The sequence below is a fragment of the Geotrypetes seraphini genome, chromosome 3 (genome assembly GCF_902459505.1).
Source record: "Geotrypetes seraphini chromosome 3, aGeoSer1.1, whole genome shotgun sequence".
NCBI lineage: Eukaryota > Metazoa > Chordata > Amphibia > Gymnophiona > Dermophiidae > Geotrypetes > Geotrypetes seraphini.
The window spans coordinates 259,438,453-259,462,817 of record NC_047086.1 but is presented as its reverse complement, the minus strand read 5'-3'; the positions used below and the strand labels follow the sequence as shown (position 1 = coordinate 259,462,817).

The window sequence follows — 24,365 nt, the reverse complement described above, 5'->3', positions numbered from 1 at the left end:
CTAGGCGATGAGGAGAATAGATACTGGAGCAGAACTGGGGCAGTTTGTGGTTGTGGTGAGCTGCAAAGAGATCTATCTCAGGCGTTCCCCACTGCGAAAACATGTGATGAAGAGGCGAGGAATTGAGTGTCCATTTGTGAGGTTGCAGAAGATGACTCAATTTGTCCACCAAACAGTTTTTCATCCCTTGGATGTACATAGACAGCTTTGAGGAAGGTGTTGTGGAGAATTGCCCAATCCCAAACCTTCAGAGCTTCTTGACAAAGGAGGGAGATCCTGTCCCCCCCCGTTTGTTGACATAATACAAGGCGACTTGGTTGTCTGTATTAATGAGGACTACCTGGTCGTGAAGATGTTGAAAAGCTTTGAGAGTACTGAAGATCGCTCTGAGTTTCAACAGATTGATGCGACACTGACAATCCATACTGGTCCAGTGGCCTTGAGTACGGAGACCATCGAGATGAGCCTCCCAAGCGCAGGTCGAGGAATCTATCGTGAGGACCTTTTGATGAGGGGGCATTTGGCGAGATTGGAAGAGAGCATTCAACAGTGGAGAGACTATCTCAACGAAGGAGTGACTGTAATGTGTTGAGAGAGTTGGTCGCAAGCCTGCGTCCACTGAGATGCCAGGGTCCACTGAGGAATTCTGAGGTGATGTCTGGCAAAAGGAGTCGCGTGCACTGTGGAGGCCATGTGACCTAGGAGTACCATCATGTGTCTCGCTGAGATTGAAGAGCGGAAACACACTGCATGACAAAGTTGAAAAAGAGCCTCCAGACGTTGTTGTGGAAGGAATGCTCTTAGTTGGATAGTGTCCAGAACAGCTCCGATGAACCGTAGATTCTGAGAGGGCTGAAGTTGGGATTTGGGAAAGTTGATTTCGAATCCCATCTTCAGCTACGTAGTCCGTTGGGTCGCTACAATAACCCCCTGAGATGTGGAATCCTTGATGAGCCAGTCGTCTAGGTAGGGGGTAGCACTCTGTATTGGTAATGTAGATTCCCCACCCAAAATCTGAGATATTGACAGGAGGCCAGATGAATGGGAATACGAGTATAAGCCTTCTTGAAATCCAGAGAGCATAACCAGTCGTTCTGATCTAGAAGGGACGCCAGTGACAGTATGCAAAATTTTTCTTTGACTAAAAATTTGTTGAGAGCCCCGAGATCCAGAATGGGTCGCAGATCGCCCATCTTCTTCAGAACTAGGAAGTAACGGGAGTAAAAACCCCTGTTCTGCTGTTCCAAAGGAACTGGTTCTATGCACGGTGACGAAGTAGAGCTTGAGCTTCCTGAAGAAGAAGGGCGGTCTGAGATGGACTGGAAGGATACTCTCTTGGAGCATGCTCTGGTGGAACCTGAGTGAAATGGAGAGAGTATCCTTCCTTGATGACTGACAGCACCTAGAGGTCAGATGTAATTGTCTCCCATCGATGATAAAAATGATGGAGACGACCTTAAATGGGGGAAGAGAGGACAGAGACAGAACGATGAAGATTATGCTCTATTTTAAAGTCAAAAAGGCTGCGCAGCCTTAGATGCAGCAGAAGGCTGGAGTTTCTATTGCTGTTGTTTCTTGGGAGGTGCTCGATTGTAAGGATCCGCCCTCAGAGTATAACGCCTCTGGAAAATTGGAGGAGGGCGTAAAGGTTTTACAGGAGCTGGCTTAGGCTTTGGTCTGACAATGGAAGCCAAAGATTTTTCATGTTCAGACAATTTCTTGGTGGCTGCCTCTATGGATTCATCAAAGAGGTCATTGCCTGCAGGCAGTCCTGAAGATTAGGGTCCATGTCAATGGTGCGAAGCCAGGCCAAGCGGTGCATTGCTACAGAGAAAGCAATGGCCCTGGCTAATTCAAAGGCATCATAAGAGGACTGAAGAAGATGCAATCTTAGTTGTGACAGAGTAGCAATAACTTCTTGTAATTCGAAGTGCTTCTGTTTATCCAGGAAATTGAGAAATTTGTGAAGGAGGATCAATGAGGAACTTGAGATAAGTAAAGAGGTTAAAATTATAATTAAGGACTTTGGAGGACATCATAGCATTTTGATAAAGACGACGTCCAAACTTGTCCATAGTTTACCCCTCCCTTCCAGGAGGAACAATAGCATAGACTCTGGAAAGATGGGATCTTTTTAAGGAGGACTCCACAAGAATTCTCAAAGCCGTTACAATGTAGAGTTCTATATCTGAAGTCCAATTTACCTGGAACAGCAGGAATGGTATAAGGAGTCTTCAGGCAGCATGTGAAAGTCTGAGACAAAAGCTTGTGAAGATGAAGCTTAGGTTACTCTGCAGGAGGTTGAGAGAGATGCATGACCTCAAGATACTCAGTACTTAGAACCAGAATCTAGTTGAAGTTCTAAGTCATTAGCCATCTGGCGAAGAAAAGCAGAGAAAGACAGCTGATCCGCCAAGGCCTTGCCCTGAGAGGGACTCGAGGACCTCGAGGCGGCCTGGATCGGAGGTGAAGCCTCTCTAGAGAAACGACCATAAAAGAACATGGAGACTTGGACGAGGCAATGGAAGCAGCTGAGTCTGGGAGCGGAGACTTCGATCGAGGAGTTGGTCTGGAAAAGCTGGAAAGTCTGGATTGAGGCCTAGACGAAAAAGGTTGCTCTTTGAAAGGAGACCTATGCCTGGATAGATGTCTTGATGAAGGCCTCGATTGACGACGAGAGTGGTGTGTGGAAGCAGGTCTCGAGGAGACTTCGCCCTAGAGATGGAAGTAGGCAATGCTACAGGTGAATGGATAGGGCTAGAAGCCGTAGATCGAAACTCAGGAGGTTTGATGGAGGAATCTCGAAGCACTTCCAAAGACTGCTCCTTGTAAGGAGTGTGAGGATTCCTGTCGAGGCACTTTCAAAGATTCTGCTCCTTGCTTCACGTGCTTGGATACCAGACCAGACATCGCAGAGACTCTGCTCCCTGCAAAGAGTGTGTAAGTTCAGACTGAGGCAAAGGAAGCGGCTCAACCTCGCGGGAGTCTGCTGAATACCCAGGCTGGATGAGAGGGAGAAGCTTCGGTCCCATATTAGTAAGGAACTGAATGAATTATTTCTCCAACATGGTCTGGAAAGAAGCCGGCAAGGATGGATCTGCATCTGAAACCGGACCACCTGCTTTGGCTGGAGGTTCCACAAAGGCAGTGTAAATGTGCTACCACTTGGAAATCTTAGGCACTTTAAGCACCACCGCTGGAACTTTCTGCTGAGCTATCTGACCTGAGGAAATAGGGGAAGATACAGCAGGTGTCGTCGAAGAGAGAGCTGTTGCAAACGATGGTCTGATGAGGCTCAAGCAGTAGAAGCAAGAGGAGTCTCGGTTGAAGGTGAGGCTGAGGGCGCCTTCGATGTCAAGAGATCGGAGGAAGAATCCATCCCGAACAGCTTCTCCACCAAAAGGTGACGACGTTTAAGGGCTCGAGGTTGAAGAGTACAGCGCTCGCACGACTTCGGGTGATGTTCTGGCCTAAGGCACTTGAGTCACCAATGGTAAATAGTACGCTTCTTGAAGCCCGTGACAGGCCAGGACATAGGAGGAAAAATAGCTGCCGCAAGATCGAAGCCCTTGGGCTGCGGCTGAGCAACCTGCCCCAGCAAACAGACGGAATATTGAATTTTTTTTTTTTTAAACTAGAAATAAAAGAAAAACAGCGATTCATGAAGAAAAAAATACAAACTGCGGTTCAGAGAAGGCACGAAGTAACGAAGTTAAATGCAGAGAGTCAAGGACGGACTTCTCGGCTCCGCGGAAAACTAAGAACTGAGGAGACGCGCCCCGCGTTGGGCAGGAAGGTACTCACGCATGCACGGTCGACTCGAAACTTCTGGTTTCTTCAAGCAAGTATGCTTGCGAGTTTCCGCATCCAGGCTCCGCTGATGATGTCACCCATATGTGAGAATAGCCTGCCTGCTTGTCCTGGGATAAAGACTTTTCCTCTCTCTCTTAAATCCTAGCTCACATTTGTGGTCTAACACCAAAAAATAGAAAATAAAATTATTTTTTCTAACTTTTGTTGTCTGATCATTATTCAGATCTTATTGGTCCTCAACTCCGGTTGTCTTCTGATAACTTGCTTGCCAGGGTCTCCTTTCTTCATGCTAACCATCCATCTGTCCTCCACTTCCGTTTCCCTTTCCTCCCCCGGTCTGGTATCTTTCCTTTTTTCCATCCACAGATCCACCTTTTCTGAATTACCCTTTCATCCTTCATCTCTCTCTCCTTCCCCACCACCCCAGGATCCACCATCTCTCCCTTTCTCTTCTCAACTACCCTCCTATTCAGTATCTCTATCCCCCCTCCTTCCCTTGTGTCCAACTTCTCTCCCTTTCTGTTCCTTCCCTCCCTAAATCCCATTGTCCACCATCTCTCTCCCACCCCTGTTTTTAGATCCTTATTTCTTTTATTTTTCCCATCTCCCATCTCCATGATCTCCCCCAAGTCCATCTCCCCTCCAGTCCACCAACTCCCCTATCTCTCCATCTACCTTTTTTTATGGCACTCCTAAGCCCCCCACCACCACACCTTTCCCAAAGAGAGTCCGGCAGGAGGGATGCATCTGGGAAGAGGTCTGCCAGTGGCAGTAGCGATCCACTCCTGCCACTACTCCTTGCGTCTTCTCTCCACTGCGGCCCGCCCTCAGTGAAAACTTCCTGTTTCCGTTTGTGCGGCCGAACGGAGAGAAGACGCCTGGAGTAGCAGCAGGGTAGTGAATTGCATTCGCTACCACCGCTTTTGCCTGGCCAGGGAGGAGAGGAGAGAGCCTTGCTGCCGGGAAGGATAGAGTCTTGCTGCCGCCGATCTGCACCAGAGACCCATTTGGGATTTCCCTCTGCCACCGGAGTCCTTGCTTCAATATAACTTCCAATTTTGCAGAATCAGAGGGGTAAGAAATTCCCCCAGCGCCACCAAAGCAATGACCGACTGCACTGTCTCCATACTGAAATGAGGTATCTTGAGGACCGCATTGACTGACTTGAGATCCAGAATCAGCCTCCAACCTTCTAAGTCTCTTTTGGGTACTATAAAGCAGTATTTCCCTCCCTGCCTGTCCCCCTGCTGAAGCCACCGCCTCCTCCCTGTCCCACCACCGAAGCAGACCATGCCACCCGACACGCTCCATTCCCATCCCCCTGCCACAACAGGAACAGGCCAGGCGTATGACAGCCCACAAGCCTTCCACCAACATCAATTCTGACATCAGAGAGCAAGTTTGAGCCGAGCCAATCCTGGGCCGGAACCATCTCTCTGACGTCGGGGGGAAAGCTTGTGGGCTGACTGCATGCAGTCGCTGCATGTGCCTGGCAGCAGCAGTGGGGGATGGGGTGGGAATGGAGTGTGTTAGATGGAAGGGTCGGCTTCGACGGTGGGGCAGGGTGGAAGTGGTGGCACTGGTGGCTTCAGCGGGGGGACACGGAATGAAGCGTGTTGGGTAGAAGGGTTGGCTTTGGAGGTGGAGTAGAGTGGGGTGGGGTAGTGGTGGCTTCAGCCTGGGGACAGGCAGGTAGAGAGGAAGAAAAAGTTGGGGGGGGGAATGGCATATGTTGGGTGGCAGGGCTGGGGCAGGAGGCAGGGAGAAATCGGTGGTGGTGGCTTCAGTGGAGGAGCAGGCAGGGAGAAAGGAAGAAAAAGTTATATTCATGGAGGGACAGAGAGAAATGTTGGTTAGGGAATGGAATGAGGTCTGGAGGAGAGGAAGCATGCAGGAGGCAGAAAGAAGGGAAGAAATATTGGATGCAGTGTCATAAGGAAGTACAACCAGAGACTCATGAAATCACCAGACAACAAAGGTAGGAAAAATGATTTTATTTTCAATTTAGTGATCAAAATGTGTCAGTTTTGGGAATTTATATCTGGTCTCTATATTTTGCACTATATTTGTCTATTTTTCTATAGCTGTTACTGAGGTAACATTGCATATTTTAAAGTCATCTGCTTTGACCTCTTTGAAAAAAACATGAATATAAATGATAATTAACATTTTCTCTGTGTACAGTGTGCTTTGTTTTTATAATTTTGCGGTTACCATTGTGTATTAACTAGTATTTTAGCCCGTTACATTAACGGGTGCTAGAAGTCTGGTTGGCTCTCGTAGTCCCTTGCCGCCGCCTCCCCCCTTCCCTTTCCGCGGTCCCGACTCCAAACCTGCCGACTCCAGCAGCAGCTGCAGCACTATACACATGCTGCTTCAGGGTCTTCTATGGCCCCAAAGCAGCGTGTGTAGAGTGATGCAGACGCTGCTGGAGTCGGCAGGTTTGGAGTCGGGACCGCGGGAAGGGAAGGGGGGGGGAGAGCCGGCAAGGCGAAGAACTTACTTTTACCAGAGCAGGGAGTCCAGCGCTGGCGGCCAGTCCTGCCGGGGAATGTAGTTAGGTGCTGTAAGGATGGGGACCTGCGCATGCGCACTCCTGCCACCACGGACCTACATCTCACAGAACGGGGAAAATGGAACACGCAGGTAGGAGTGCATATGCGCGGCTAGGGTTTTATTATATTGGATAAGATTACATTGTGTGTATATGAAAAATGGATGGAAGAAATTACATTACAATTAGTACTATTATGGGGTGGGTCAGGGGCATAGCTTGGGTGGGGCTACTCAGTTGGTATTTGTTAGGCTTAGGGGGTACTTGGCTTGAAAAGGTTGAGAAACACTGCTATAAAGTACATGGAGTATCTGTCTAAGCTCAATTCTTTGTCTGGTACGGCTTCTTTGTTTGTTAGGTCAAGTAGTCTCTGCACCGTCGCTCAAACTCTGACCTCTTTTTCTGATCTCCCTGCTGGAGAATCCACAAAAAGGTCTGAGAAAGGACGAAATAACTCAAGTTTGTACCCCTTCTGAATAATTTCCATTACTCATCGGTCTGAAGTAATCCCCAGCCATGCTTCACAATAGGTCCCGGAGGCTGTGATAGGGCAGAAGACACTACAGGGATTCAAAGAAGGTTTGGATAAATTCCTGAAGGATAAGGGGATTGAGGGGTATGGGCAGAAGTAGTGATAGGTTATAGGATGAGACATGGACCACTTGACAGATCATGGACCTGATGGGCCGCCGCGGGTGCGGACTGCTGGGTGCGATGGACCTCTGGTCTAACCCAGTGGAGGCAACTTTTTATGTAATCCACAGCATTTATCAGGCGGAAATGGCATAAGCAGAAACTTTGCTCAATACCCTGAAGATATTCTATTGAGCATCAGCCACATAAGCTACTCCTGACATGAGAAACCAATGATCCCTTAATGGTATCTGCCACTGGATCACAGCACAACTTGGAGCAGCATGAGCATGCTATGTAAGATGCCACTGCCTTTAATCCTGCAGCCACATCCTCAAATTTTCTTGAGAATAAAATTCAGTCTGCAGTCCTGGGTATCTTTCACTCCGCCTTCACTGGGAAGGGAGGTACACTTGGTTAACTGTGGCTCCAGGGAATCTATTTTTGGTGGGATAAATAGCTCGATAAATTCAGCAACCATTGGATAAAGCTTTGCCATGGACCTCCCAATGGTCTGTTAACATTTTAGTAATGTCGTGATGTGAGGGAAAGCATGTGGTCTTAGCGTTAGTGCTGCTCATAAGTGAGCACTGCATAACTGAGATCTGTGGAGTATCTATCTTTAATTCTTTGAAAGACTCCATAATTGTCTACAAAATTGAAAAAGTATTAAACAGCCTGCACTCAGTCGGGTCCTCTCCAAAATCCAGAGCCTCCTCCCATTCAGGATGTGATATAAAATTTCCTGCTGAGGACCTAGACTGGGAAAGTAAAGGCATAGCAACCAAATCCATATCATCTCAATCCTTCTCCGACTGAACCCCTATCTCCTGTGCATGGCTCTGCTGAAAGGAATTGCACCTTTAGGGGGAAGAGACCTCAGGCACCAGCATTGCCATGAACCCTGAGGATTCCATGTGGCTGCTTTTAAATATACTTCATACAGCATATTGATCAATTCTGGAGTAAAATCAAGTCCAGGACGAACTTAGGTCCCTTGCGGTCACTCTCCAGTCCCTTTGTAGAGCTTTGTGGCAGGTGCACAGCTGTACTTTGCCAGGGAAGCACTTTTGCTCTTTCCTGGCTCTAACCAAGACTTTTGACCTTGAATTCAAGCCATCTGGGATCCAACATACCCAGCAGTATTGGAGGAGACTAAGCCCATGGTTCCTGTCCCATCACATGCCACTCAGCACGTGGGACACAGATGGTCCACAGCATGCTATCCAGCACAAATCTGGCATGAATCCAAGGTACCCTGGCCTGAGGAGTCCATATCGGCTGATTTTAAGCCAAGTTGAGGTGCTTTTGAGGTAGATAAGTCATTTTAAAATCCAGGAAATCCAAGATAGCCACCGCAGCAGTGATTTTAGCATTAAAAAGGCCCGTGGAAGCTATACTATGGGTCAAAAAATTCTGAAATTAGGATTTTAGGAGTAGGGGGACCCTCCCTCTAGCTCCAGAACCCAAAATAAAGCTTTATTTTTAAGGACCTCCATCCCCAATTTTCTCTCATAGGTTGTCAGACTTGTACTTACTGTACCATGCTTGTGCTGGGTACTACTCGAAAAGGTCCAGAGAAGGGCGACTAAAATGGTTAAGGGGCTGGAGTTGCCGTACAGCGAGAGATTAGAGAAACTGGGCCTCTTCTCCCTTGAAAAGAGGGGACTGCAAGGGGACATGATCGAAACATTCAAAATACTGAAAGGAATAGACTTAGTAGAGAAAGACAGACTGTTCACCCTCTCCAAGGTAGGGAGAACAGTCCTTTCCCCTCCTACTTATACGAGAACATTCCAGCACAGGCCATCTCATCTCTCACCAAACTCTTAACTCCGCCCTACTCTCAGGCCTATTTTTGACCAAAATGGGACACATTTCCCTATCCCCTCTCTTGAAAAAAGCTGATCTGGACCCCTCCACTCCTTCCAGCTATCGCCCAATAGCCAACTTCTGACCAAAATGCTGGAATCCATCATAGCCATCCAACTCTCATCCTATCTTGAGAGATTCTCCATTCTCCTACCCTACCAACATGGATTCAGACCCAACTATAGCACTGAATCTCTTTTATCCTCTTTAATTTCAAAGGTCCAACAACTCCACTCCTGCAACAAGTTCGCTGTCCTTCTTCAATTCGACCTCTGCTGCTTTCGACATTGTCCACCATGACATACTAATCCTCCAACTTTCCGATATTGGCATAAACTCCACAGTCCTAGATTGGTTCTCAAAATTCTTACGCTCCCGCTCCTACTCCGTCAACATGAATGGCACCTCACCCTCCCCTTGGAAACCGCTCTGCGGAGTCCCCAGGGTTCACCCCTATCTCCGATTCTTTTCAATGTCTATATGTCCTCCCTGAAACTCCTCCAACTATCTACCACTGTGACACTCTACACCTACGCCGACGACATCCTTGTCCTTCTCGAAACTGACTCGAACCTCACCAACCTCTCTGATAACATCTCAACTTGCATAACTAATCTCCAATCCTGGGCTCTCTCCGTTCAGATGAAACTAAATGAGACCAAAACAAAACTTCTTTGGCTTGGCCCGAAATTGGATCATCTACCCTCCCTCATCCCTCTTTCCTCTGGCTCCAATCTACAGTTTGAGCACTCTAGCAAAGTTCTGGGAATCATCATTGACTCTACATTGTCCTTTAACGACCACATCAACTCCCTAGTAAAAAAATGCTTTTTCAATCTTCATATGCTAAGGAAAGTCAAATCCTGCTTCCACCAGCAACATTTCGCTGTCCTTGTCCAATCCATCATTCTCTCCAGACTTGACTACTGCAATTCCATCTACCTAAGCCTAACAAAGAAAAATCTTATCAGACTCCAACGGATTCAGAACACCGCAGCTAAACTAATCTTCACAAAAGGCAAATTCGACCATGTCTCCCCGCTTCTGTCTAAGCTTCACTGGCTCCCAGTCTTCCTCAGGGTTCGTTACAAATGTGCCTGTCTTACTTTCAAATCTCTTCACGGCATCCTTCCTCCCCTCTTCCCTTTATCTTGGCTCTCGAGTACTCATTCCACCAGATCCACTCAGAAATTCAAACTTTCCTTCCCTTCTCTAAATGGCATCTCCCATACAGGAAAGCTTGGAACATCCCTCCTCTTCAGAATCACCGAGCTGTGGAACAGCTTTACTACCCATCTCCGGAGTTCGACCTCCCTCCAACACTTCAGAAAACATCTAAAAACCTGGCTTTACGCCAAAATGTAACTTCCCCCTCCCCCCCCCCTCTCCTTCCTATTTACCAAGCCCTCCTTCCTTCCATTGGAGTTCCTTTCTTTGTTTTTAATTCCTGTAAACCGTGTCGAGCTCCACTTCTGTGGAGATGACGCGGTATATAAACTTAAGGTTTAGTTTAGGACACTCTCTAAAGTTGAAAAGGGATAGATTCCGTACAAACGTAAGGAAATTATTCTTCACCCAGAGACTGGTAGAAAACTGGAACACTCTTCCAGAGTCTGTTATAGGGGAAAACACCCTCCAGGGTTTCAAGACAAAGTTGGACAAGTTCATGCTAAACTGGTGAGACTGAATTCATTTGGAGCACTGATCTTGACCTTGGGGCCGCCATGTGAGCGGACTGCTGGGCAGGATGGACCATTGATCTGACCCAGCAGCAGCAATTCTTATGTTCTTATGAGAGCTTCTGCCTCAAACAAGCCTAGAAACCAGACTGCTTACTTCTTCTGACTGCCTCAGACCCAACGACAGGCTGGAGACTTCATACCCAACAAGAACTTGCATGCGTAGCCAGGGGAGGAAACGCAGTTTGCTTCAATCCTGGTTAAAAAATTAAAAAAAATCCACTAGGAAGTACTCAGCCTGCATTCAAGCCCTCTGTGCATAGAACCTGGGGTGAGCCTTGTTCCCAAGGAATAGGTTCCTGAGCTCCCAAACTGTTAGTGCAGGCTGACCAAGCAGGTACACGGCAAGGCAGTCTGCCCCTTGGCTACAGACGTCTGACCTCAGGGTTTGAGCTCTCCCACAGCCACAGATGTCCCAAAGCTGAAAGCCTCTGCAGCATCAAAAAGACATGATCAAATAAAAAAAACAAAACAAAAACAAATTAAAGGAAAAATAAACACAAGCAGAACAGACAGGCTTCTACCATCTTGTGTGTAGAGACAAACTTAGGAACTGCAGTACAGTGAATAGGAGGCAGTGAAAAATGCTAATGAGGCTCTTTATGAAAGCAGTCTTTAGTTTAAGAACGCCCCATTTATGTCAAACTCATACTTACAAACTAGAGTCCTGCCTCTCCCCTCCTGTGTCAATGCGTCCCTTCTTCCTCTCTTCCTGCAAAAAAAAGGTAACCCTCCACCTCCCTTCCATGTCCCAATGCACTCCTTGTCGTTTTTCCCTCCGTTCTGCGTCCCAAATTTATGCCGCCTGCGGGTGTTTACACTTCTCTCTCCGAATCCACGGGTTTAGTACTTGCAAATTCAGTTATTTGCAATTTTTTTGCCCTGGACCTTCCCCTAGTTTTTAAAGGCTGAATCACTGCATCCCGGACCTCCCCAGACCTTACCTGGTGATGTGGAACAAAAGTGATCTTCCTACGCTCCTGCCCCGTGCAGAGCCATCATCAACAATAGCTACTGAGAGTTCCTGTGGTCTCACGAGACTACAACGGGAACTCACAGCAGCCATTTTTGATGACAGCTCTGCACAGGGCAGGAGCAAAGATTGTTCCTGCCTGCCTCGCGTCATTGCTCGACCACCAGGTAAGGTCTGGGGAGGTCCGAGACGCAGGAGGGAGGCGGGGTGGGTCAGAGTCAGCCCTAAAAGTTATCTGCGATTTTCCATATTCGCGGGATGGCTCTGCCCTTAACCCTCACGGATTTGAAGGGAGAAGTGTACCTCCTCTGGCCAGCTTCCTCCTCCCATCACAGTTCTCTTTGCAAAGCCATGGCTCCTGTACCCGGCTGCCTGATGCCTCCTGCAGGTGTTTACCTCCTCTAGCCAGCTCTCTCCTCCCAGTAGCACATCTCTTCACGAAGCTGCAGCCACTGGTTAATGTGCGAGGCTCGCAGCTGATCTGACTTCCGAGCCAGCCGCGAGCCTTGTGCATGAACCAGCGGCTGCGACTTCGCAAAGAGAAGTGTCACTGGGAGGAGAGAGCCGGCCAGAGGAGGTAAACACCGGCAGGAGGAACAAAGGGTCAGACTGTTGGGTCAGCTGCATGCAGGAACCGTGGTTGCAGCTTTGCAAATATGTCTGCGAAGGGAGGAGGGAGCTGGCCAGAGGAGATAAAGACCTGCGGGAGGCACGAATTTGAGACGCTGAATGGAGAGAAAGATGAGGGGACGCGTTGAGACACAGAAGGAAGGAGGGGGTTCGCCTTTGGACAGGAAGGGAGAAGAAAGGGGTGCATTGGCACAGGAAGAGAGAAAGAAGCGTCGCGTTGGAACACAGAAAGAAGAGAGGGAGCACAAACTTTGGACAATGAATGGAACGAGGGAGGGAGCATGAACTTGGGAGATAAAAATGGAACAATGGAGGGAATGAGGGAAAGATGCCGAGGTGGGGGAGGGAATAAAAAGGGAGAATTGTTGGGCCTGGGTGTCTTGAGTGAGAGGGAAAGAGACAGTGCACATGGGGAAATAAAGAAAGAGGTGAATTGTTGGGCATAGGGAAGAAGAAAGGAATATTGGACATGGTGGTGGGAGAGGTGTGAGGTACAGATGTAGATGAAGAGATGGAGAAATGTTGGACGTGGTGGTGGAGGAGAGGGGACAGTGGGACAGACGAACAAAAGTGTAAACCTATTTTTTCTTTCTATTTAAACTACAGTACTTTGTTTTGAGGACTGTTTCTTTAATGTTTATATAGATTGTGTAGTGTACACGATCCGAATTACATGCAAATTCAACTTAAGAATGGTTTAAAAAAAAAAAAAAAGCAAAAATACGGAACTCATTCTTAATCTGGGGACTGCCTGTACAGAATCTTGTGGGAAGGGACGGACTACCCGAGAGTTCAGGAATGATGTGCCTATTGCACTAGAATTAGCAAAAGTGACCAGTATAATAATTAAGTATTTTTGTAGCATTGGAGAGGCAAACCTCTCAAAGTCTAAGCTGGAATAACAATAAAATAAAAGTATTTAAAACCTGGGAAAATACTAATCCATACCATTGAAGCATCATTAAACTGAACACCTTTATTGGTAGTTCCCCAGCAATAAGAAAATATGGAATAAACACAATGAAAAAGGTATGTCTAAGAGGAAGTCCTTGTTTTAAGTCCTTAGACATTAACAGGCATACATTTAAATATACTCTCCTCATAGTCCCAAGCTGAGCACCTATACTTTTTCAGTTGGCTATCAGAAATCCAGTCAAAGGCAAGAAATTGTGATGAAAAGATACAGAAATTCCCCTCTGGATTGAGTGCAAAAGCCTGATTAAAGATAACTTTCAAGCACAGCTTGATTGGTTGCCTATACAGTTTACATCTTATGAACTCCAGAACTCTCTTTGGCACCAAATTAGTACTACAGCAAGCATCACTAACAAAATCTGAGACTTCACATATCCCACCTTAAGCGTGAGGTTTATTACAGACATGGTATATACACAGAACTAACCTGTTTGGAGACATTGCCCCAGTGAACTCTGCAAGATATACTCAAAGAAAATATCTTTCCACCTCATAGTTCAAAGAGCAGTACATATCAAATGTCCTAAGTAGGGATGAACTCATCCAACAACCTCCCAGTGGAGATGAAAACAATATCTGAATTCAAGAAAGCTTGGGACAAGTACATAGGATCTCTAAGGAAGAGAATAGGCAGACTGGATAGGGTTACATGTTATTTATCTGCCTTCATGTTTTTGTGTTTAAAGGAAAAATCCATACACCCCACTATCAGTTCACTTATCCCTTAGAGCAGTGGTTACTTGTCCTGGCCAATCAGATTTTCAGAATATCCATAATGATTATGCATAAGAGAAATCTGTATGCAATGAAGGCAGCAACCCAACAGTCATCAATATTCACTGTAGATACCCATTAGCTGAGGTTTCCCCCATGACTGAGAACCACTTTTATAGAGTGAGAAATACAATGGGGAATGCACCCTCTTCTCCAAGGTGAGAAAAATAAGAATTCATTTCAGCAAAATATCAAATCTCCCTTCTCAGGGTATTCAGAATACACCAGGGAGATTTGTCCCTCATTGATTCCACTCACCTTCCTGAGAGAATCAAAACTGATTACCGTTTTGCTCCTCTGGGGCTCATCGCATGATTCCTTAGTGCCTTGCCTGATCTCTATTGGCCTTCCCACACAAACATTCTGGGGTCTAGCCAAACTTCTTTTCTCATCCTTCTGCATTAAGCCAAATCAGCTTAAGGGCAGCTAGTCACTCTCACAGACTGAAGACCTAGCTGGCTATCAGGAAGGCTGTCCACTGATATAGACTGATCACATCCACTTGGATTCCTGCAGCACTCTCTCATACTGACTGCTCTGAAAGAGGAAGAAAAAACATTTGCCCTTCAAATAAGGTTAGGAGCATGCACTCTAGAATCTTCCTCTTTGTAGGGAAAAAAAGGAAAGATTTGAGCTTGCTGCAACAGACACATGATTCAGAAGTATATCTCATTGTGTTTACAGAATTAAGTCTGGAAGAGATGGTGTTGGGGAGCTCAATTATCAAAACCTGAGAAGAGGGGGTTTTAAGGACTTAAAAGTTAATGGAAGGGAGGTACATGCCTTAAGTTCACCTAGGGAGCTGAATACTTTTCCACTAAGGCTACTTATGTTTCAAGCAAAATAATTACTAAATTATTCTTTAACCTATTCATTTTGAACATAAGGGGAAATATCCTCAATTTATGCCCACATGAATAGTTAAAGCCTTAAGTTACATAAGAATTGTCATACTGGGAGATACTGAAGGTCGGTCCATCAAGCCCACTATCCTGTTTCCAACAGTGGCCAGCCCAGGTCCCAAGTAGCTAGCTAGATCCCAAGTAGTAAAACTTGTGCTGCTTAGCCTAGGAAGAAGCAGTGGATTTCCCCAAGCCATCTCAATAATAGCCTATGGACTTCTCTTTTACCAAACCTTTTTTACACTCTGCTAACTGATTTTTCCACATTTTCCTACAACGAATTCCAGAGTTGTGTGACGAAAAATTATTTGATTTGTTTTAAATCTACAACTTAGTAGCTTCATTGAATGTCCCCTGATCGTAGTACAGTGGAACCTTGGTTTACTAGCATAATTCGCTCCAGAAGCATGATCATAAACCAAATTACTCGTATATCAAAACGAGTTTCCCCATTGAAAGTTAAGGGAAGCTCACTTGATTCGGATCTCAGCCCCCCTCCTCCACCCACCGAGGCCACCAGCACTGCTCCACCTCACCCCCCCACTCCCGAGGCCACTGGCACGCTTCCACCCCCCACCAAGAACCAGCATTGCCCCCTCACCTGCGAACGCTCCCTCCTACGAACTGGTATCCCCCTCCCAAACACAAGCCCTTACCTCGATCTGGCACTGGCACCAACCCACAGGAAGTGCCGGAAGATCCTGCCTCTTGCCTGGACTGGGCCTTGAGCATCTGCACATGCTCAAGGCCTTCTAGCTCCTGCTCTCTCCGAGAATCTCGGAAAGAGGCAGGAGCCAGAAGGCCTTGAGCATGCGCAAATGCTCAAGGCCCAGTCCAGGCAAGAGGCAGGATCTTCTGGCACCTGCAAGTCCTTGGGTTGGTGCTGCATGCCGGTTGGCAGATTGGAGGTAAGGGCTTGTGTTTGGGCGGGGGGATGCTGGTTCGGGGGGGGGGGCTCGCAAATCGAGTCAATGCTCGGTTTACGAGGTACGATTTGCTCAAGTGTTTTGCTCGTCTTGCAAAACATTCACAAACCAAGGTTTGACTGTAGTTGAGTAAACAATTGATTCACATCTATCTACCCTTTCCACTTCCCTTAGTATTTTATAGTTCAAAAATTAGGGGGGAAACGACAGGGAAAATATTACAACTTACAAAAATATTTAAATTTTTTCTAGGGGTTTTAATGTACTAATAGAGACCCACACCACTATATGTTAGCAGCAGTATAGTTCTATATATATTTCCCAAGCTAAAATCCCCTGTTGTAACAAGGACGTCCTCAGCCCCTTCCACTGCCATTCTACGTAACACCGTTCTATGAATGCGTCTCACTTTCATAGTTTTGTGTACTTGTACTGCTGGACTAACATCAATTTCTTGCTTAGCTCTGGAAAGAAACTGTGTGTATATTTAACTCCCCTCCATCGCTCAACTCGGCGGGCCAACATTTTGTCGCAGGCATGCTCCTAGAGAAGGCCCCTTCACTAGCTTCAGTAGCATTTAACGTGCAGATAAAAGTACACAGCACGCCGCGCTTCTTCTCACCTGATTTTGACACGCTGTCGAGGCTTGAGGGTCTGCTAGCCGCCGCGGGCTCTTTCTTGAATGCTTGCAGCGGTTGGTGCTGGTGGAGCGCGAGCAAAGTGTCCCTGACCGTGCGCGCGGGCCTGTTAAGCCATTCTTCGGCCCGGGCCCGCGCACCCTCCTCCACGCGTTGTCTCTCCTTCGCCTCGCGTTCTGCCTCAGGCCTCGAGGAGCAGGAGGCGACTGCGGCAGCCGTGGTCAGCAGGGCCGGAGGAATCCCTAGAGCCGCCGCTGCCGCTCTGCAACCCAGAGCGGCAGCCGGGGGCAGCAATACGCCGCTACTGCTGCTGGCATGAGCGAGAGGCCCAGAAGTGGAGGCTGCGGTGTTGTTGCTACTGCTCCTGACGACACGCGGGCTGGGGCTGGCTCGGTTGAGCTCTGAGCTATCCTCTGTTTTGGGAAAGCCATTAGAAAAGAGAAGGCCGCTTCCAGGCGGGCCTGTTGCGTATTCGGAGCCCGGGCGGGGCTGGTAAGGCAGCGAGGCTGCAGCCGTAGCGGCAGCAGTCACAGTTACACAGCGCTCCAGGGATGGCTGTTGAAGTGGAGGGCGCGGTTCCTTCCCCACCACTTGCTGTTGCTGTCCTGAGCCTCCACCGCGGCCTTCCGGGAAGCCGTGTGCTCGCTTCAGGTGGCGTGCAGCCTCGATCACCGACTCGATCCGGTCCGCGCCTTCGTAGTTCACGCAACCCCGGCAAACAGGCTCTGAAAAGTCCCAGAGCAATGCCCACGGCATGCGCGGCAAATCACAGAGGTAACAGGACTGGCGCCTGCACACAGCGCCCGCCGACGCCATGACAGCGCGCTCTCAGCCCAACTCGCGCGGGGGGGTGGGGGGTGGGCGGGGCAGCAGAGGAAGGCCATGTAGCACGGCGGCGTCGGTAATTGAGCGCGTTGATTGGCCAAAATTACAGTCACCAGAGAATATTGGCCATACGAGGACAACGACAACAAAAACAAACGGAAATGTTTTAACGCCTCAACTGCCACACCTCTAACATACTTGATAACAAGGTCAGAACCAAGCTTCCTAATTTTGCTAGGGAGACTTCAGTGGGACAAACCCACTGTGCGTTTCAACAATCTCGGGAGCGTAGCTCTGACATCATCCTCTAACGAGATAGAAATAATGTTGCTCGAATGACTAGTACAGTATGTTATAGAGATGAGATAGAACAACGATGGCGCCTGCGCATTAATTCTGCATACTTGTGGAGAGCGTTTGCGATACTTGCAGTTCGCAGAGGAGCCAGCGTTTAGTGCAATATGATACATTAAATCATAAAAAAAGAAAAACTCCAAAAGGGCAACAATAATAAAGTAAAGCAAAGAAGAGGAGGGACATTCTGATTTCAACTTAAGGGTAACATTTATTATGCATCCACTAACAAAGACTGAAGGCAGAACTGCGTTTCGGGGGTAAGAGATGGGTGTCTGCCTCAGGCGGCAGTTTCTTCGATGGGACTATTAACAAGCTCTGTCCACAATATCTTGAATAAGCAGGGACAGGAACACACTGAAACTTACAAGTTAGTCCACGTATTCATCCCTAAGTTCAACACACATGGCACATGTGTCTGAAGTTTCTGTAACCCTTTCAAAAAAATACTCTGATGTCTGGTTTCTGAAATACAGCTCTGCTGCTTCAAACACCTCCACATCACCTGAAAATTATCACCCTTTCAGTCTTTTTAAGATTTAGAAACTGAAAATAGTAAGATAGACCAAAACCTGGTGAGTAGGGTGGATATAACCCCAACTACATCAAAATATCCATTATTTTGCCAGCCTTGGGAGCAGGTGCATTGTCTTGCAAAAAGCAAACACCTTTCTGCAACTTTCCTCTCCTGTTTCTTTCAATGCCTACACCTGGCAGAAATCCGGCAAAAAAAAAAAAATCAAAATTCTACACCCAAAATTTGCAAATTCTGAAAAATTTTGCATGTTTATATGACAATATTTAAACAATATTTTTGTTAATTGCTGTATTTTTCACTTCATAAGACACTTTTTCCCCCCCAAAAATGGGTGGAAATATGTATGCGTCTTATGGAGCGAATATTACCTTTTTTCTGCTTTTTTAAATCCTGGTGGTACAGTGGTGTATCAGCAGGAGCAAGCTTTCTGTGCTCCTGCCTGGGCCCATGCCGCTCCCTGAATGGCTGCCTTTGGTTCGCGCAGGGCTCACAAAAACTGACAGCAGCCATTCAGGGAGCAGTGCGAGGCCAGGCAGGAGTGCAGAAAGCTTGCTCCTGCCGATACACCGCTGAACCACCAGGATTTAAAAAGGTACAGGAGGGGGGAGGGTAAAAAACATAGAAATACCAATAATGATGTGCATTCAGGCATCCATAATTACTTACATATGTCAGGATTCACTTTTAAATTTATGAGTATTAAGTCAGGTGTGTACCGCCTCCAGATATTTATTCAGTCTTTTAATAGCCTCCTCATGTTCTTAATCAGCTTCTACATAAAGCTGGATAACATTCACATAGGCATGATAATTGATACCAAACTTCAGAAAAAAATGCTCAACAATGGAGGAAGATAAATATTATGAAAATAACTGGAGACAGCAATGAACCCTGGAGCTGGAAAGAGTTAGTCATTTTGATGCTGGCTGTGACATTCTGATTAGAGAATGACATGGTGACAAAATTCATCACCGTTCCCGTCCCCGTGGATAACCACGGGAAATAATCCCATGTCATTTTCTAGTGTCTATTTCAACCTCGGTCCTTCTACACCAGCATTCTTCAAAGCAAAGCTTGCGGGTCAGTGGTTGTGCCCAATTATACTCTGATTCTTTCCTCTCTCCTTAAAGAATGGCATGAAGATGGTTTCCCGCGGTTATCCGTGGGGACGGGAACGGTGATGAATTTTGTCACCATGTCATTCTCTAATTCTGATGACAGGAAATTCCTATACCAAAAGGCACAATAAGGTGGCACATCTTTCTCCCCCCCTCCTGTTCCGGCCTACCACTAGAGCACCAGAGGGGGTACAGAGCAGGGAATTGGGCAGGGTACACCATTTGGATGAAAATATTTTCTTGATTTTTCCTCCTCTACATTTGGGTGCGTCTTATAGTGCGAAAAATACGGTATTATCTGGAATTTCAGTACAATTCAGTATTTTTATTAAATTATACTAAGAGACTTCAAGTTTTTCTTGCTTGGGCTTTTACCAGGGTACGGAGTGCTAAATGCTCCAATGCTTATTAATGTTGGAGCATATAGCACTCCGGGCCATGGTAGAAACCTCTACTACAGCTTAAATAGGGGGAGGGGTTGTGACTTACTTCTAGCAGCACACCTTTGTAAAAGCCTACCTTAGTAAAATTTGGTTGATTTGTTTTCATAGTACATCACTTTGCCTTTATGTTGATGAAAACTGTTTCTCAAAGATAACATATTTCAATAAATTCAGAATAAAAAAACCTTTTTCTCATCTTTTGTTGTCTGAGCAGTTTATTTTTTTTCTTTCATTTGGGTACCAGAGTCCCTTTTTCTACTTTTCTTTGGTTTATATAATTGTCTTCCCAGGATCGCCTGTCTATTTTACATTTTGTCTTTATCTATCCTGTCTAGCTTCTCCCCTCTCCATTCCCTGCATCCATCATCCCTCTGTGAGAATCACCCCTTTTCAAGTAATGTCCCTGTGTCTAAGAATCCTTATATGCCCTGTTTCAATGCACTTTCCTCCATCAAGCATTCTTCTCCATGTCTGTCCCTCATTGTACCCAGTATAGTTTCAGTGTCCCTGTCTCTATGCTCAATCCCCATCTAAGATCTCTTCTCTATGTTTTTGTGTCTCTCACTGTGCAGGATCTTCCACCCCTGAGCCAGCCTCAAGTCTGCATCTTTCACTCATCCCTCTCACTCTCCTCTATCCCCTCCCAAGTAAGTACCTCTCTTCCCCCTCCCCCACCCCCTGCCAGCATCTCACACTATCTACCCTCTTTCAGAGACAAAAAAAACCACCTCATTTAAGGAATGGAAAAGATCAAAAACTAATGAAAACTGGAATAACCACAAACAGCATCAACGCAGGTGCCATAAGGCGGTAAAAGGACCCAAAAGAGACTATGAGGAGAAAATAGCCTAGGAGGCGAAAAACTTCAAGCCGTTCTTTCGATATATTAAAGGGAAACACCCCGCAAAGGAAGCGGTGGGACCGTTGAATGACCAAGGAATAAAGGGAGCGCTATAGGAGGACAAAGCAATCGCTGATAGACTGAACACATTTTTGCGTCTGCATTACCGAAGAGGACATACACAGCATACCGTAACCAATTAGGCTATATGCTGGGAGTCAAAACGGGAAACTGACAGGGTTAATGGTCAGTCTAGAAGAGGTATGCAGGCAGATTGATAGGCTTAAGAGCGATAAATCCCTGGGACCGGATGGCATCCATCCGAGGGTCAACAAGGAACTGAAAGGGACCATAGCTGAACTGCTTCAACTGATAGCCAATCTGTCAATCGTATCGGGAAAGATTCCGGAGGACTGGAAGGTGGCGAATGTTACTCCGATCTTCAAAAAAGGTTCAAGGGGAGACCCAGGAAACTACAGACTGGTGAGTCTGACCTCGGTACCGGGAAAGATGGTAGAGGCGCTGATAAAGGACCACATCATTCATCACCTTGACGGACATGGACTGATGAGAACCAGCCAGCATGGTTTCAGCAAAGGCAGATCTTGTTTGACAAACTTGCTGCACTTCTTCGAGGGAGTAAACAGGTAGATAGACAAGGGCGACCCGGTCGACATTGTATATCTGGACTTTCAGAAGGCGTTCGACAAGGTTCCGCATGAACGACTACTTTGAAAAATTGTGAGCCATGGAATTGAGGGTGAAATACGTGAAAACTGGCTGGAGCATAGGAAACAGAGAGTGGGGGTAAATGGACAATACTCGGACTGAAAGAGCGTCACCAGTGGAGTGCCTCAGGGCTCGGTGCTTGGACCCATGCTCTTCAACATCTTTATAAACGATCTGGACATAGGTACGACGAGCGAGGTAATTAAATTCACTGACGATACGAAGTTATTCAGAGTAGTGAAGACGCAGGGGGATTGTGAAGATCTGCAACGTGACATAATCAGGCTCGAGGAATGGGCATCAACATGGCAGATGAGGTTCAACATGGATAAGTGTAAAGTGATGCATGTCGGTAACGAAAATCTCCTGCACAAATACAGGATGTCTGGGGTGGTACTTGGGAGAGACCTCCCAGGAAAGGGACTTGAGAGTTCTGATCGACAAGTCGATGAAGCCGTCTGCGTAATGTGCGGCGGTGGCAAAAAGGGCGAACAGAATGCTAGGAATGATAAAGAAGGGGGATCACAAACAGATTGAAGATTATCATGCCGCTGTACCGGGCCATGGTGCACCCTCACCTGGAGTACTGTGTACAGCACTGGTCACCGTAAATGAGGAAGGACATGGTACTACTCGAAAGGGTCCAGATAAGAGCAACTAAGATGGTTAAAGGGTTGGAGGAGCTGCCGTACAGCGAAAGATTAGAGAAACTGGGCTTCTTCTCCCTCGAACAGAGGAGATTGAGAGGGGACATGATTGAAACATTCAAGGTACTGAAGGGAATAGACTTAGTAGACAAGGACAGGTTGTTTACCCTCTCCAAGGTAGGGAGAACAAGAGGGCACTCTCTAAAGTTGAAAGGGGATAGATTCCGTACAAACATAAGAAAGTTCTTCACCCAGAGAGTGGTAGAGAGCTGGAACATTCTTCTGGAGTCTGTGATAGGGGAAAACACCCTCCAAGGATTCAAGGAAAAGCTAGATAAGTTCCTGCTGAACACGGACGTACGCAGGTAGGGCTAGTCTCAGGGTGCTGGTCTTTGACCGGAGGGCCACCGCGTGAGCGGACTGCTGGGCATAATGGACCACTGGTCTGACCCACCAGCAGCAATACTTATGTTCTTATGTTCCCCGAGCCAGTACCTCTCCTCCCAGCCAGCATCTCTCATCCTGCCCCCCAACCAGAATCTCTCTTCCCCATGCCCCTCCCAGCCAGCAACTCTCACCCCTGCCTCCCAACCCAGCATCTCTTTCAACCCTGCTCCTCTCCAGCCAGCATCTCTCACTCTCCATTGTCCCATTACCTCTGGCTGCAGGCTTCTCTCTACCACAATCTCATCCAAGAAAGAAGAAGTGACATCATCAAAAGCAGGCCCTCAGTAGAGGGAAGCCTGCAGAGTCCAGCAGGTTGCCCAAAGTTGTTCCTGATAGCATGGCTTCTGCAAAGGAAGATCGTGCCAAACAAATTTACTGCACTTCTTTGAGGGTGTAAACAGCCAGTTGGACAAAGAGGAACCTGTAGACATCATTTACCTCGACTTCCAAAAGGCCTTTGACAAGATACCCCATGAGCGGCTACTTAGGAAACTGTGGAACTACGGGGTGGAAGGGGACGTAAACAGATGGGTTAAACACTGGTTGGCAGGCAGAAGGCAGAGGGTTGGAGTGAAGGGTCACTACTCGGACTGGAGGAGGGTCACGAGCGGAGCTCTGCAGGGGTCGATCCTCGGACCGCTGCTGTTCAATGTATTTATTAATGACCTGGAAACAGGGACAAAGTGTGAAGTAATAAAATTTGCGGATGACACTAAACTCTGTAGCAGGGTTAGAACTGCGGAAGAATGTGAGGACCTACAATGGGACCTGAACAAACTGGAGGAGTGAGCGAATAAATGGCAGATGAACTTCAATGTAGGGAAATGCAAGGTCATGCATGTAGGGAAAAAAACCCCGATGTTCAGCTACCAAATGGGGGAATTAGTACTAGAGGGAAGTAACCTTGAAAGAGACTTGGGTGTACTGGTGGACACAACAATGAAGTCAACGGCACAATGCGCAGCAGCCTCGAAGAGGGCAAACAGAATGTTGGGTATCATTAAGAAGGGTATTACTACCAGAACGAAGGAAGTCATCATGCCGCTGTACCGCGCGATGGTGCAACCACATCTGGAGTACTGTGTCCAATATTGGTCGCCGTACCTAAAGAAGGACATGGAGATACTTGAGAGAGTTCAGAGAAGAGCGACAAGAATGATAAAAGGTATGGAAAACGTTTCCTACGCAGAGAGGCTAGAAAGGCTGTGGCTCTTCACCCTGGAGAAGCGAAGACTCAGAGGAGACATGATAGAGACTTACAAGATCATGAAGGGCATAGAGAAGGTGCAAAGGGACAGATTCTTCAGCCTATTGGGAACTACAAGTACAAGGGGGCACTCAGAGAAATTGAAAGTGGACAGGTTTAGAACCAATGCTAGGAAATTTTTCTTCACTCAGAGGGTGGTGGACACCTGGAATGCGCTTCCGGAGGGTGTGATAGGACAGAGTACATTAAGGGTATTCAAAGAGGGATTGGACAAGTTCCTGAAGGATACGGGGCTGGAGGGATATAGATAGAGGTAGAGATAGGATCATGAAAGAGTATAGATAGAAGAAAAATAGGGACTAAAGGGTTTTAGACAAAGGATCACTTACAGGTCATGGACCTGATGGGCCGCCGCGGGAGCGGACTGCTGGGCGCAATGGACCCCTCGTCTGATCCAGCAGAGGCAACTTCTTATGTTCTTAGGGATTGCAACCTGATACCAAATTCTGCACAGACCTCAGGTAATTATGCATCCCTGGGGAATTCTATGCAAATTTTGCACTGCGCAGTAGCACATAATTCTGCCAAGAATAAATACCTCTTTTAATTGGCACAGCAACTTACAATAGTATTCTGCATTAACAGTTTGGCCCCATAGAAGATAGTCATTACATCTTCCTGACCTCAAAACACTGTAGTCATGGCCTTTCCTGCTGAATTTGGGGTCTTGAATTTCAGCAATTGTTTTAGCTCAGTGTTCTTCAACCTTTTTACACCTATGGACCAG

The 24,365-nt window shown here is 47.0% G+C and overlaps 1 protein-coding gene across 1 annotated transcript in view; it reads right to left on the bottom strand.

Annotated features, from left to right (window-relative positions):
• Positions 1 to 17,310, bottom strand: part of IRF2BP2 (interferon regulatory factor 2 binding protein 2) — a 33,465-nt gene extending 16,155 nt beyond the window's left edge. Inside the window, exon 1 of the mRNA XM_033939221.1 lies at positions 16,414 to 17,310. Within this exon, the coding sequence (XP_033795112.1) occupies positions 16,414 to 17,245 (832 nt within the window). The 5' untranslated portion in view covers positions 17,246 to 17,310. The remainder of the gene's footprint in view (positions 1 to 16,413) is intronic.
• Positions 17,311 to 24,365: the final 7,055 nt, after the last annotated feature.